This window comes from Protopterus annectens, chromosome 4.part1, assembly GCF_019279795.1.
Source record: "Protopterus annectens isolate FY-2018-M chromosome 4.part1, PAN1.0, whole genome shotgun sequence".
NCBI classification, from domain to species: Eukaryota; Metazoa; Chordata; order Ceratodontiformes; family Protopteridae; genus Protopterus; species Protopterus annectens.
The window spans coordinates 746,998,710-747,012,830 of record NC_056734.1 but is presented as its reverse complement, the minus strand read 5'-3'; the positions used below and the strand labels follow the sequence as shown (position 1 = coordinate 747,012,830).

The 14,121-nt window shown below is 37.5% G+C and overlaps 1 protein-coding gene across 1 annotated transcript in view; it reads left to right on the top strand.

Annotated features, from left to right (window-relative positions):
* The window catches only part of LOC122801289 (vomeronasal type-2 receptor 26-like), an 86,105-nt gene that overhangs the window by 43,498 nt on the left and 28,486 nt on the right, over window positions 1-14,121 (top strand). The window contains exon 2 of the mRNA XM_044070837.1: window positions 9,031-9,154. Within this exon, the coding sequence (XP_043926772.1) occupies window positions 9,031-9,154 (124 nt within the window). The remainder of the gene's footprint in view (window positions 1-9,030; window positions 9,155-14,121) is intronic.

The window sequence follows — 14,121 nt, the reverse complement described above, 5'->3', positions numbered from 1 at the left end:
ACTACTAGTTGTAGAAGTATATTCAGGTAGGCATTACTGATACAATTTGGGGAAGTCACATACTTTACTGTAGTCATTGATAATCATATTTGCAGTTTTGATCACTTAGGTAATGACATCCTGACATGATTTGTAACAAAAAAAAAAAAAAAAAGATAACCATTTTGATTTGAACAGTGGCTCATCTGTGCTCTGATCAGGAACGCACTATTTGTACATACTGTGTCACAGGGAAAACTAGGCTGCATCTGCTTTCCATTGTCAATAGTTTCCAGACTGCTGACAGACATGTATTGCAGCCAAACCTGTTTGCACAAAGAAGGGCATACAGCATTAAATTTTACACTGTTTTCCTTAAGCAGAAACCGTGTATGTTCTTCACCTAATGTTGTGCAAGCATTGAAGGCAAAGTCAGCGATTATTTATGTAATAAAACTTTGGCCCCAACATTTCAGAAATAGGCTACAGCATCATATCATACTAGCTGAGAAATTTCTCCCATAACATATCTGCAAGCCTGCCACATGAAACATTAACAACAAATATATAAATATATATATATATATATATATATATATATATATATATATATATATATATACGTATTACAATTTACCCCAGTCAGGTCAGTTACTGTATGTCCCTATCTGTGCACAGTTTGGCAATGAGAAGCAATGAACACTGCTACTTCACAAGTTCAAGTTGAATTTTTGAAAATTGTATCACACGTGCTAATACTTTGCTATAATCCATGCAAATCAGCTTCTCGGAGATGTATTCTGTGTAGAGGTGCAAAGCATGTGTAACTCTGGGTACTGAGCTGTCATCCTCCACTACATGGACATGCATTCATAATCACAATAGAAGGCCAGTGACATCTGTGATTGACTGAATACATACTCTTTGATATTTCTGTGTGGCTTGTAGCACTGTACTTGCAAATTATATATCAGTACTTGGGAGATTGTCAGACTCCAGAATTGTAGCATGGAACTCTAGTATTACATTTGGTATGGGTTTATAGTGACACTGGACTTTGGTTATGCATGGCCATATCCCACTGATATTGTCAGTAACTTGTATTAATCTGGACATACCTTCATATGAATATGAAAATACATAATTCCATCATTGCACTACTGGTATTTCCAAAGTTCCAAAGTCTGTGTGTGTGTGTGTGTGTGTGTGTGTGTGTGTGTGTGTGTGTGTGTGTGTGTGTGTGTGTGTGTGTGTGTGTGTGTGTGTGTGTGTGTGTGTGTGTGTGTGTGTGTGTGTGTGTGTGTGTGTGTGTGTGGAATAGGTACATGTCTATCTCAATTCTGCAATATGCATTGACAGCTTATTTCATCTAGGTTGACAGGATACATTTATATGTAATCCAACTAACTGACTAGCACCACAACTGTAAAAACACTTTTATTGAACCAAGCAGTTGTGCAGATAAAAACACTTAGCACTTTCACCCAGTAACATTGCTGGGCATCATGAGAGTGTAAATTAATTAACACAATCCACTCCCTTTTTATAAATATCTAAAAATCACACCCCCTTCAATTAAGAACATCAATTACAATAAAACATTAAATTAAATAAAAGGTGTATGTGTACTAATGTTTGTTAGTATTTATATATATAGTATTTGTATCTGAGGTTTTACATACAGATGTATATATATGTGTGTATATATATATATATATATATATATATATATATATATATATATATATGTTTTGTGACAAAAATACCTCCATTCAATTGTATTACTGTGCCAAAAGTTTATGTCTATAAAATAAAAATTATAATTATATATATAAAAGATGTATAGAAATGTAAATTGTATATAATATAATTACATATATAAATAAAAAAATGGCATATTAAATATAAATATGCAATGTAAAATCTGTAACGTGTAATGTATAATATAAAATATATAAATTTTGCAATTGTTGTATGAAATATGTATAAAATATATAAACATTCCTACATAATAAAAATTCATATAAAATGTGATTTATATTTTAAAATACTGGAAATAGAAATATGCTCATTTATACCAGGTGACTTGGATGCATCCAGTCTAAGTTGCCATATACATTCTTTAACCTCCAGTAAGGTCTTGTCATCCCCTCCCTTGTCATTGTGTGGGACAAGATCAATGACAAAAAATAAAAACTTTTTGAAGTCTCTGCATTTCAAACTGTGTGAATAAAGTGTGTTAACAGTTTTTTTGTTTCTGATGTCCCTAACATGCTCAAGTATCCTATATCTTAACTTCCTGATGGTTTTACCAATATAGTATGTAGAGCAGCTTAGACGTGTAGCAATGTATATGACCATTTTGGTATTACAGTTGCAATAACCTGGACATCTAATAGTTCTTCCATAGTTTTGCACCGTAACATAAGGTCTGTCATTAATGTATTTACATGTGCTACACAGGCCACATTTGCTCATCCTAGATCTCTTGTATGCATTCAAATCCATGTCCATTTCCAATATTTCCTTCAAATTCTTACCCCTACTGTGTATGAAATCAGGCCTTAATAACTTTGAACAGTTACTTGTACCGCCTACATTTAGGAATAGACCGGCTCCTTTGAACAACGGAGGGGCTGGCTCACTAAATACCCAGTTGCATGATTTGGATAAAATGTTTAAATGGTTCAAATTTTTACAAATGGATAACGCCTTCCTTGAGAGATCATTAGAGCTTAACCAAGTCCCTAAAGGCCTGCGGGTATTCAAACTTCCTATGGACATTGAAGAAGGGTCACAAGCTTATGCTAAATTAATGGCGTTATTTGATAGAACAGGTATGGACCTTTTACTTATTATCATTAGAAACAATATTACTAAACTAGACTCATTAAAAGAACAAATTGCTACACTCAACAGTAGTATTACCAATGACTTACTATTTGATTTCAACAAAGTACGCTACTAAAAAATCTGCATGATATGGATATCTTTGTTAGAACTGGGTTGGAAACAAAACAGAAGAGACTTATGAGGGAAAGCAACAATTACACCAACAATTTGGTTTATGCACATTTTAAAGTGAATAAGAGGGGAAACTTTAGACAAAACAGTAGGAGGGAAGAGCCAAACATTGACAATACCCACATGACCACTAATAGTCAGCATAGAGAGAGAGCCATGTAATTGGGTAGCAACAATGAAAACAGAGAAGGTTTTTTAGACCAACAGCCTCTTGGAAGGTCGGACCAAATACGCGAGAGAAATCAAGCCCAACAACAGCAGGGCAATTATGAGGGAAGAGAGAGGTCAGACTTTTTATCCCAACTGGAGGTGGCAACAGGGATACAACCGGTTTCATTAACTGAATTTATGGACTGTAACATAGCACCATTGCACGATTTTGTTATGTTAAATGATCAAATAAGGGATGACCAGGTTTTTGACAATATTTGTACTGTACTTAATGGGTATGTTTATGATGAGAATGAAGTGCCAAATGATGTATGTTTTAATAATGAAGTCAACACTGATTACCAGAGTTTTGCTGATGACACTGGATATGTAAATGCAAACAATAATAATGGACCCCAACATTTGGGTCTAAATGGTGAATTTCAACACAATTTAATTAGATATGGTAGTTTTTGTATATAAAATTTTACTACACTACCACTATCAGGTAACCATTGTGAACTTTTTAAAGAAGGTTTTTCATTTGTGCCAAGTTTTAACTATGAGATTGGAAAGATTTTGATTAATTTGAAACTTTATACCGGACACCTGAATTTAAAAATGTTTTTTTTCAATAACACTAGTCTATTATCCAACAAAAAGTTTTTATTAAAATGATCTGGTACATTTATTCCCCCCAATAACCCTATGGTAAGTGTTTTTGAACAATTATGTGAGTCTCAGTTACATAGATGTCTAAAACAAAACAAGTTTTTAATGACAATTTAACAGTAGCTGAAAGATTTTGTTTAAAAGAATTAACATCTACCAACACATACCAGGTTAGGAAACCTGACAAAGGTGTGGAGGGGGGTAGTTATAATGACTAATACTGACTACTCTTTAAAAATGGGTGACATACTAAGTGACCACACTACTTATGTTAGGGTCTCCAAATTTGAGGTATACAGAGCCTACACGAAGGTAGATTGGCAACTTTATGATTTATTGATGGAGGGACTGATTGAGAAAATTGATTATGACTATCTCATCGTTGAGGCACCGGTCATTCCCTCCATCTTTGGGATTCCAAAAATCCACAAGAATATGAATGATCCACCTTTTCGCCCCATAGTTTCTGCAAAGGGCTCAAAGACAGAGGCTGTGGCATCATTTGTGGATTTTCATTGTAAACACACATTAAAACAGTTACCTCATGTTTTAAGGGATTCCTGGCACTGTCTGGATGTTATAAAGGATACCTTGATAGGTGATGAATATTTAATGATAACTATAGATATTATCAATTTATTTTCTATTATCCCACATCAGGAAGATCTGAGTATGTTTGACAATTGTCTTATGAAATACTGTGGGATGCACACAGTCAGACGCAAACTGATGGTGGAACTAATGGAAATTGTTTTATTAAACAATTTCATCATGTTTGAAGGGGAGTTTTTTAAACAGAGTACCGGAGTGGCCATGGGAGCTTAATGTGCTCCCATTTATGCCAACCTAGTGTTGGCTGAATGGGAGACATAAACAGTGTTCAAATCCCAGTACAAGTCTAATATTGCCTTATACCTGCGCTTTCTGGATGACATTTTAATTTTTTGGAAAGGGCCAATAGAAGAAGTTAAGAATTTTGTTGAGTACATCGAATCAACAACCTCATTTTTGAAGTTTACTAGTAAAATTTATACAGATAAATGTGAATATTTGGACATTTGTTTTATATAAGGAAAATGATACCTTGCAGTCCAACATTCACCGTAAAAAGACTTTTTACAATTCTTTTTTTACATTTTCACAGTTGCCATCCAAACTTTCAGAATAAAAACATTATGAAAGGGCAGATGGTAAGACTCTCGAGATTAATTAGTGATGACTGTGTGTACAACACAGAAATCAATAAATTGATTGAAATGTTTATTGAAAGAGGATACCCTCGAGATATTTTATTAAAAATAAGCAAATAAGTGGGGGGGGGGGGATACCATTTTAAAAGGAGGTCTCCCAAGAGACAGTAAAGATGGTACCGATAATAGTACAACAGACAAAGCAAGGGCCATGATACTCCCCTACAATGACATGATGGGTAAAATTAAGGTTACTTTAAAAGAGACTTGGCTTACTGTTTTTATAACTGAATTGAAAGGCATTATAGGTAATGAACCTGATTTCATACACAGTAGGGGTAAGTATTTGAAGGAAATATTGGAAATGGACATGGATTTGAATACATACAAGAGATCTAGGATGAGCAAATGTGGCCTGTGTAGCACATGTAAATACATAAATGATGGACCTTATGTTACTGTGCAAAACTATGGAAGAACTATTAGATGTCCAGGTTATTGCAACTGTAATACCAAAATGGTCATATACATTGCTACACGTATAAGCTGCTGTACATACTATATTGGTAAAACCATCAGGAAGTTAAGATACAGGATACTTGAGCATGTTAGGGACATCAGAAACAAAAAAACTGCTAACGCACTTTATTCACACAGTTTGAAATGTAGAGACTTCAAAAAGTTTTTATTTTTTGTCATTGATCGTGTCCCACACAATGACAAGGGAGGGGATGACAAGACCTTACTGGAGGTTAAAGAATGTATGTGGCAGCTTAGATTGGATGCATCCAAGCCACCTGGTATAAATGAGCATATTTCTATTTCCAGTATTTTAAAATATAAATCACATTTTATATGAATTTTTATTATGTAGGAATGTTTATATATTTTATACATATTTCATACAAACATTGCAAAATGTATATATTTTATATTATACATTACAAATTTTAGATTGTATATTTATATTTAATATGTCATTTCTTTATATATATATATATATATATATATGTAATTATATTATATATAGTTTACATTTCTATACATCTTATATATATATATATATATATATATATATATATATATAATTATAATTTTTATTTTATAAACATATACTTTTGGCACAGTAATATAATTGAATGAGGTATTTTTGTCACAAAACATATATATATATATTTATATATATATATATATATATACGTTTTTATATACAACTTCAAATACAAATACTATATATATATATATAAAAATACTAACAAACATTGGTACACATACACCTTTTATTTAATTGAATGTTTTATTGTAATTGATGTTCTTAATTGAAGGGGGTGTGGTTTTAGATATTTATAAAAAGGGAGTGGATTGTGTTAATTAATTTACACTCTGATGATGCCCAGCAATGTTACTGGGTGAAAGTGCTAAGTGTTTTTATCTGCACAACTGCTTGGTTCAATAAAAGCGTTTTTACAGTTGTGGTGCTGGTCAGTTTGTTGGATTACTGGCCTATCCGTGTGTGTATTTAACTTATATATTTATATGTACTTATGCAAACTGTGCTCTCACAATCTTATCCCAAGTCGTGGCTTTGCAAACAAGTCTCAGAACAGTGTACATTACCTGTGACACTATGATGATGTCATCCCCTATAAAGTGCACTGTGATACTGCTAAAATCAAACTTCTGCTGTGGTGTGAGCATTAAATACTGTTTTAGCAATCAGCATTGTGTGTGTGTGTGTGTGTGTGTGTGTGTGTGTGTGTGTGTGTGTGTGTGTGTGTGTGTGTGAGTTCGTGTGTCTATGTCTGAGCGGGTGTCTAGCCAGAAAAGTATGAGTCCAGGTCCTGACACCCTCACTCAAGTAGCATTCAGGACACCCTGTTACATTGCTACATGACACCACAGTAATTTCATACAGCCCTCTCAACATCCTCTTCTCAGCATACACTAATGATGCCATCCTCATTAAAGTGCACTCTGACACTGTTGAAAACAGACATCTGTGCCAGTGTGAATGTTAAGTACTGTGTACTCTAACTTGTGTAATTAGATAGGTAGGGGATGTAATGTCACAGCAGTCAACTTATGTGTGTGTGTCTATATTTGAGTGTGTGTGTGTGTGTGTGTGTGTGTGTGTGTGTGTGTGTGTGTGTGTGTGCGTGTGTGCATGTGTGTGTGTGTGTAGACAGGAGAGCAACAGTCCAGGTCCTGCCACCCTCATTCATGTAGCATTCAGAAGATTCTTTTACACTGCTACTTGACTCTACAGCAATTTCATACAGCTCTCCCATCATTCTCTTCTCAGCATACACTGATGATGTTATCCTCTATAAAATGTACTCTGACACTATTAAAGACAAACATTGGTGGTACTAGCATTAAGTAACTAGTTAGATAGGAGTTCTAATCTCACAGCAATCAACATGAGTGTGTGTGTGTGTGTGTGTGTGTGTGTGTGTGTGTGTGTGTGTGTGTGTGTGTGTGTGTGTGTGTGTGTGTGTGTGTGTGTGTGTGTGTCTTCATTCAACTATCAGTCTGGAGACAATTTTTCACCAGGATGTGAGTCCACATCTATGTCACATACTCCTCCCAACACCTTTTCAGCAGACACTCATGTCATCCTCTATAAAGTGCACTCTGACACAATTAAAATCAGACATCTGTGGTGGTGCTAGTCTTACATTGTATGGAATCCATCTTGCATATCTACACAGGTGTGGTGTTTGATCCTGACCTAAGTCAATGTGTGTGTCTGTCTGTGTGTGTATGTGCGTGTGTGTGTGTGTGTGTGTGTGTGTGTGTGTGTGTGTGTGTGTGTGTGTGTGTGTGTGTGTGTGTGTGTGTGTGGGTGTGTGTAGTTGGTGGCATATTATGGTCATTGTATGATGTTTTGAATCTTGTTTCATTTGACTCCCACTCAAAAGAAGCTTTTATAGCCCCATGAATCCATCATCCCCTGCTTCACTCTATCCGCATAACATCCTTTCTGTGGAACACTGTGAATGTCATCATATCAAAAATACATACATACATTGCTAAGCAAATCCCCTCCATTACCCTCTACAAACCATCTCCAGACCACTGGATGTGTGATTGCTAATTGTGTCATGGGAAGGAGCACATGTCACATATGGATAAAGGCAGTTTGTAATATAGTCAAGCACATACGCATGTACATACATACCCCTACTATCTTCCATCATGTAGCTATAGTGATTTTGGTTTAAATGGTATAATAACGACTAGGATTTTATGTGCCTTTGGCCATTAGCCTATTAACATACTATGACCCTCAGAACATTGGCATGTCAATGTTGCTGCCATCCACATTTGCTATGTTGAGGTGTGGATGGACTGTAGGCCTACAATGGTATCTTCCAATATGTTAATTTTGTCTTCTGTATTAATGGCCACTGCTGCCATTTGTTTACATGGTCCTTCTATAACAGCTGTAATAATAGCAATTCTGAGGACTCTTGACATGGGGTGATGCTATGTATATTGTTGCATTACCAAGGCATATGTTCTTGTAGTCAAGATTTTATTCCTTCTGTTATATAGTCTATTTATGTTGTGATTCCACCAGGGTGGCTTTGTTTGAGTTAGTTCTGTATTTTTTTCCTGGTGGGTACAGCTGCCTCTATGCTCTCAGGGTTTATAGGTGCTTGAAATTTTATCACTTACTAGTAGGAACTCAAAGAAACAAAGTTTTTCTTTACCTTTGCTTGGTAGTATAATAATCCCTTTCTAAAAGAAAACACCAATAATTTTCTGAGCTTACTCTTAATCCAGTTTTACTTTCATTTATGAGCTGCAAAATGCAGTCTGTGTTTTGATTAACAGTATCAGCCATGTACACACTAGAAAGAATAGTGTCAAAAGAAGTATCTGGAGATAAAAAAGGCATTATTTATATAGCCAGTTTGTCAAACAACATAAATTAATATTAGTAGTAAACCATATCTCCTTATGTAAGAGTTTGCCAAGTTTGAAATGTATAATGCTCTTTTTTTATCAGATCCCTCACTCAGTCTGCAGTGAGCCATGCTCTGTTGGAATGAGGAAAGCTACCCGTAGGGGGGAGCCAATATGCTGTTATGACTGCATTATTTGTTCCAAGGGGGAGATCTCTAATGTGACAGGTAAGCAATGTTCTAAGAATAAATAATGTGCTAAATATTACCTATAATAGTCAAGCAGTATTATATGAAAGTTCTGGATAATTATTTATAAAATTATGTAACATACGCTATCAAACTATGTATGAATAATTTTACCTTTTGTTTGCTGTTTGTAACTCCGATGTTGTATATTAATTTTCCAGTACCTGCACCAAGGATAAAGCAAACAAAATTGAAATCACTTCTGCTGCATCGTGTTGCTCTTACATAACAAGTCTGCACTGACTGAGTTAAACAATACAACCAAAATTGTATTTTGAATATTTTGCTCATAGGCAGCTTCCCTTACTTATTTTATGGTTTTGCTTGTTAGAACATATATGCTGATCTGGTCTTAACAGACATAACAGTTCACTGTTTCATAAACAGCTGAAGGAATATTTTTTCTTTAAGTAAACAGCTGTTAACCCTTTGTAAAATTTTCAACATCTTTGCTAATTAAATTCAGTGAGTATCTAAGATTTTTATCTTAAACGAATAAATTGAAACAGTGGGGGGAATTTAATAAAGCTTACACAGACTTATTTTCCATGTAGGCATAGTCGCACACTGCTTACACAAAAGTAAGCAGATGTGCTTCATCTAGTAAAGGGAGCTGAGGGGCGTGCAGGAACATCTTAACATGGAAGTGTCTGTGGCATGCAAATCACCTCATATGCAGGTGAAATGCATGCAAATGAGGCAGGTAGAGTGATCCAGCTAGCAGACAGGTAGTCATGCAGACCCCATGTTTGTATCTGTAATGCACATGGAAAATTCCATGTACAGGAAGATAAAATGACACCAGGGACTGTAAGAGTGAAGTTACAGTGGCATAAATAGTATAGAGGACACAGATATGTGTAAAAGTAAGCACCATGTGTTCAAAACAGCATGGAAAATAATGGAAAATATATTTTTTAATACCATGGGTATGTTTGTGCAGCACACCGCAGCGCTCAAACATGCTGTTATGAAAAACAAAATTGTAAAAAACAGAATTTGTGAGTATGTAACAGTAATCCATTACAGGACCCTATGTGGGGTATGTACAATGTAGGACTGCTCTGTTTGCTAATGAGGCAGGGCCTGAATCTGTGTAGTTACCAGGTACTCTGCATGGAACTGTTGAACTGGAACGGAACACAATAAAAGTCGGCCAAAAAGAGTTAGTGCTATTTATTATAAATTACACTTTCAGCTAGTGCGATGCCTAGCCTTCTTCAGACAAAGAGTTAAAATATGATAAACCAATGCCTTTTATCTAATCAAGTTAGTGATATCATCAATTAAGCAGTGTTGTTAGTAACCATAACAACATATTATCGCAGCCTACTTTTATGTAACAAGTTATAACTCATTAACTTATAAAACAGGAAAAAATAAACAAAGCAATGTGCAGTCCTATCTCATCTTGTATTTAAAAACACACTTTAATATGTGTACATATTAAAAACTAAATTAAACAAATTTGATAACAATATACTCTACTTAAAATACTTAATGAAATTCATACTAAATAAATTAAATTCATAAAAATACTTATGAATTCCCTAGTTCTCCGTTGTGTAAATAGAAAGTCTAAAAAATACCTAACTACACAAACGCTGCATTGACAAACCTTTAATAACTGATTAAGCTATTATGTACAAAAACTTTATACTCTGCATGGATCTGTATGCAAATGAGCTTGGGCTACTGAATAGCACAAATGGGTATTTGTGTCTGAAGATCCCATCCGTCTAGGCACAGAAACGTGTTGGTGTCCACAGAAGAGATAGCTGACATCAAAAGGGTGTGTGTCTGCAAACCTTTAAGTGCATTGGAGCTCCATGACACCTGTTTGTGTAGTGCGCTGCTCTGTTCAGCAAGGATGTGTATGGTGAATGCTAAGCTTTGTTTACTACAGTGGAGCGTGTCTGATTGGGTTTGAGCATGTTTGAGCATGTTTGCATGGCATGCAGCCATGCTAAGCATGCCTTCCATGGGGGCATTTCTGCTCACTTCTAAGACTTGTTTACCACAGATTTATGCTGAGTGCAGCAGTGCTCAGCAAAGGAAGGCTGTCAAAAAAAAATTGCCTGAGAAAACCAATGTGATATTAATTACTGATGGACCCTCTTACACATAAACTAGGGCCATTAAACTCCTTAATGATATACTTAGCTGGTGGAATACATCATAGCTAGCCAATCACACAGAACACACCTACAGCAGAGTGCCCTCATCCCCATATTTTGCACCATTGGAGTACAGACTTGGGAATTTTAACCTAGATAATGCTAGGGGCTGCTGCAGGTCTGTTACATATGTATGTGCTAGATGCTGAGGTCAATGCAGCCGCTGCTGATGCTGACCATAGGCTTAGACTGAAAAGGAGAAGAGTGTTCAGGCCCAAGGTAACTTGCAAGAAGCTACATGCGCTGGAGATTGTAGAGTGGTACAGGTTGGACAGGGACATACTACAGCAAATCAGTGAGCTCTGCCATCATCAACTCAAAACCGGAGCCAACAGAGAGGAACCCATCCCAGTGCAAACAAAGGTATGTGTAGCCCTAGGGATACTAGCTATGGGTACTTTCCAAAGACCAACCGGTGACATGATGGGGGTCTCACAGGCATCTGCTTCCAGGGTACTCCACCAGTTCCAGGCTCCCATGCTATCACATGTCAGTGAGCACATTTAATTTCCCCACACCCCTGAGGAGAAGACCAGCAGTATGGATCTCTTCCATCTTGTAGCACACTACCCCGAGGTGCTGGATGCCAGAGACTGCACTCTTGTACACATCAAGGCACCATCTGGTGAAGACAGTAGAATCTACGTCACCTGCAAGGGGTACCACTCCATCAACTGCCAGGTCATGTGCCATCCCCAGGGCATTATCATGAATGTGTGTGTTGGCAGCCTTGGTAGTTATCACATCTCCCATATCTGGCATGCATCACAGCTGTATCACATGTTTTCTAGGGGGGACATCCCACACTGCCATTTAATTAGAGATGCTGGCTATGCACTGGAACCATGGATGATGACACCCATCAGAAATGCACAACCACCCACCGAAGAATTCCATAATGAGGCACTCACACAAACCAGGAACATCATAGACCATGTGTTTGGGCTGTTGAAGTCACGGTTCTGGTGCCTTGATATATCTGGTGGAGCCTTGCAGTACTCTCCAGCCACATGTCCACAGATGTTCATAGTATGTGCCATGCTACACAATATGATCCTGTGGAAACAGCTGCAGCAGGATCAGTAAAGGGAAGGGATATACAGCACCCCACCAGTGCCTAGGTCACCACACCTACACCCACAGGAGGACTCAGAGGAGAAGCCCCCTGAGGCTGTCCCTGTAGGCAGAAGTAGGTGTACCCAATATGCCCTGTCCTTGGCCAAAAGACAATGCATAGCACATGGACTGACAACCTAGGGCTCTAGGGACTGACACCGTACTCCAACTTGCATACATATCAGTAAAAATTATGCCAGCCAGGCCACACAACCTGTACCTCACCATGTATTGGCTGTGGACTGTCGGTATCAGACAGAGGCAGCCCCAAACTACAGGTCTGTCAACTGCTGCATTTGCAAGGTAAGTCATTCTCCTGTACACCACTTGTAATGGGTACTATAATATGGTAGCATATGTATGAACTTGCCGGATGTATGTGAGGCAATACAGTGGGCTATATATAGTGTGCTATTGGGCTACTTGCAGAGATCTATACTGGAATACTGAGCTACTTGTACAGATCTAACAGACACTTGGAACAACAGGTACTCTGGTTACAAGTATGTGCTCCATATTAGCCACTAGGCCACATGTCTGGAAACTCCACGACAGTACTCCAGGGAGATGCCAAAGAGTGGGATCACAGGACAGTCACATGACTGTCTATGCCAGCAGAGTATAAGCTGGTCTTCCCCCACCCCAAACACATCAGTCTTGTCATACAACTGCTGTAACAGTAAGCCTGCAATGATATAGCAGCAAACCAGAATATTCCCCTATATTGTTGATAGTGTGAGGGAGGAAACCTCTCTGTCTTGTGGCTGGTGTGGTTGAGTGGGCCAGGGACAGTTACATGTGTGATTGTGTTAATGGTTTGAATCTGGCAGCATCCAGCATCTTTTGCATGTGAGGTACACATATGGTGGTAGTCCCACAGACTGTCAGAACCCCTCAATCTGGTACTGCAAGAAAGCTGGGTAGTGACAGAGTGACTGGGGCACCAAGGGCCATACTTACAGACAGACATTATGCACACTCTAAGTAACCTGGTAGGTGGCTAGTTTAACAGCAGTCTGCAACAGGTCATATTAGCTGCCAGATGTAAAGGCTATCAGTTAAATGTGTCACTAGGTACAACAAGTCAGTAACCAATGTTACAGTACAGCACTGGGTGAATTGGACATTCTGCAAAAACATGTATAGGGAGAGGTATGCAGACTGTCACCCTGTGTGTGGTATTTCCCTATATACCCCAGTCATATTATACCTCTCAACCTCTGCCAGATGGAAATCTGTTGAAATACAGTGAATGAAAGTGGGACCAAGGACCACAAATTGGGACATGTTTTACATACTTGCTCCTACAATCATAGAATGTGGATAGAATAACAGGTCCTGCATTCACATGACTCACTTGTTGTGGATGGAGTCTGCAACTCAAATATCTGTCAGTATTATTTTATACTTCATTCTTGACTGAGTTGCCACTAATTTGCCAGAAAACAACAATGTTATGTGAAACGGGCCAAAAATATGCAGCAGGAGTCTGGACAGTCTCAGTCCCAGACTGGAGTACAGGCAGCTCTAGCTTGGAGTCACCTTGTAAGTACTGACAATTACACTGGGCATGCTCCTACACTTAGCTAACTTTAGTCCAAGCCTGTTGCCTCTAGCACCAAAGACCTGCTATGTTGAAATATGTCTGCACAT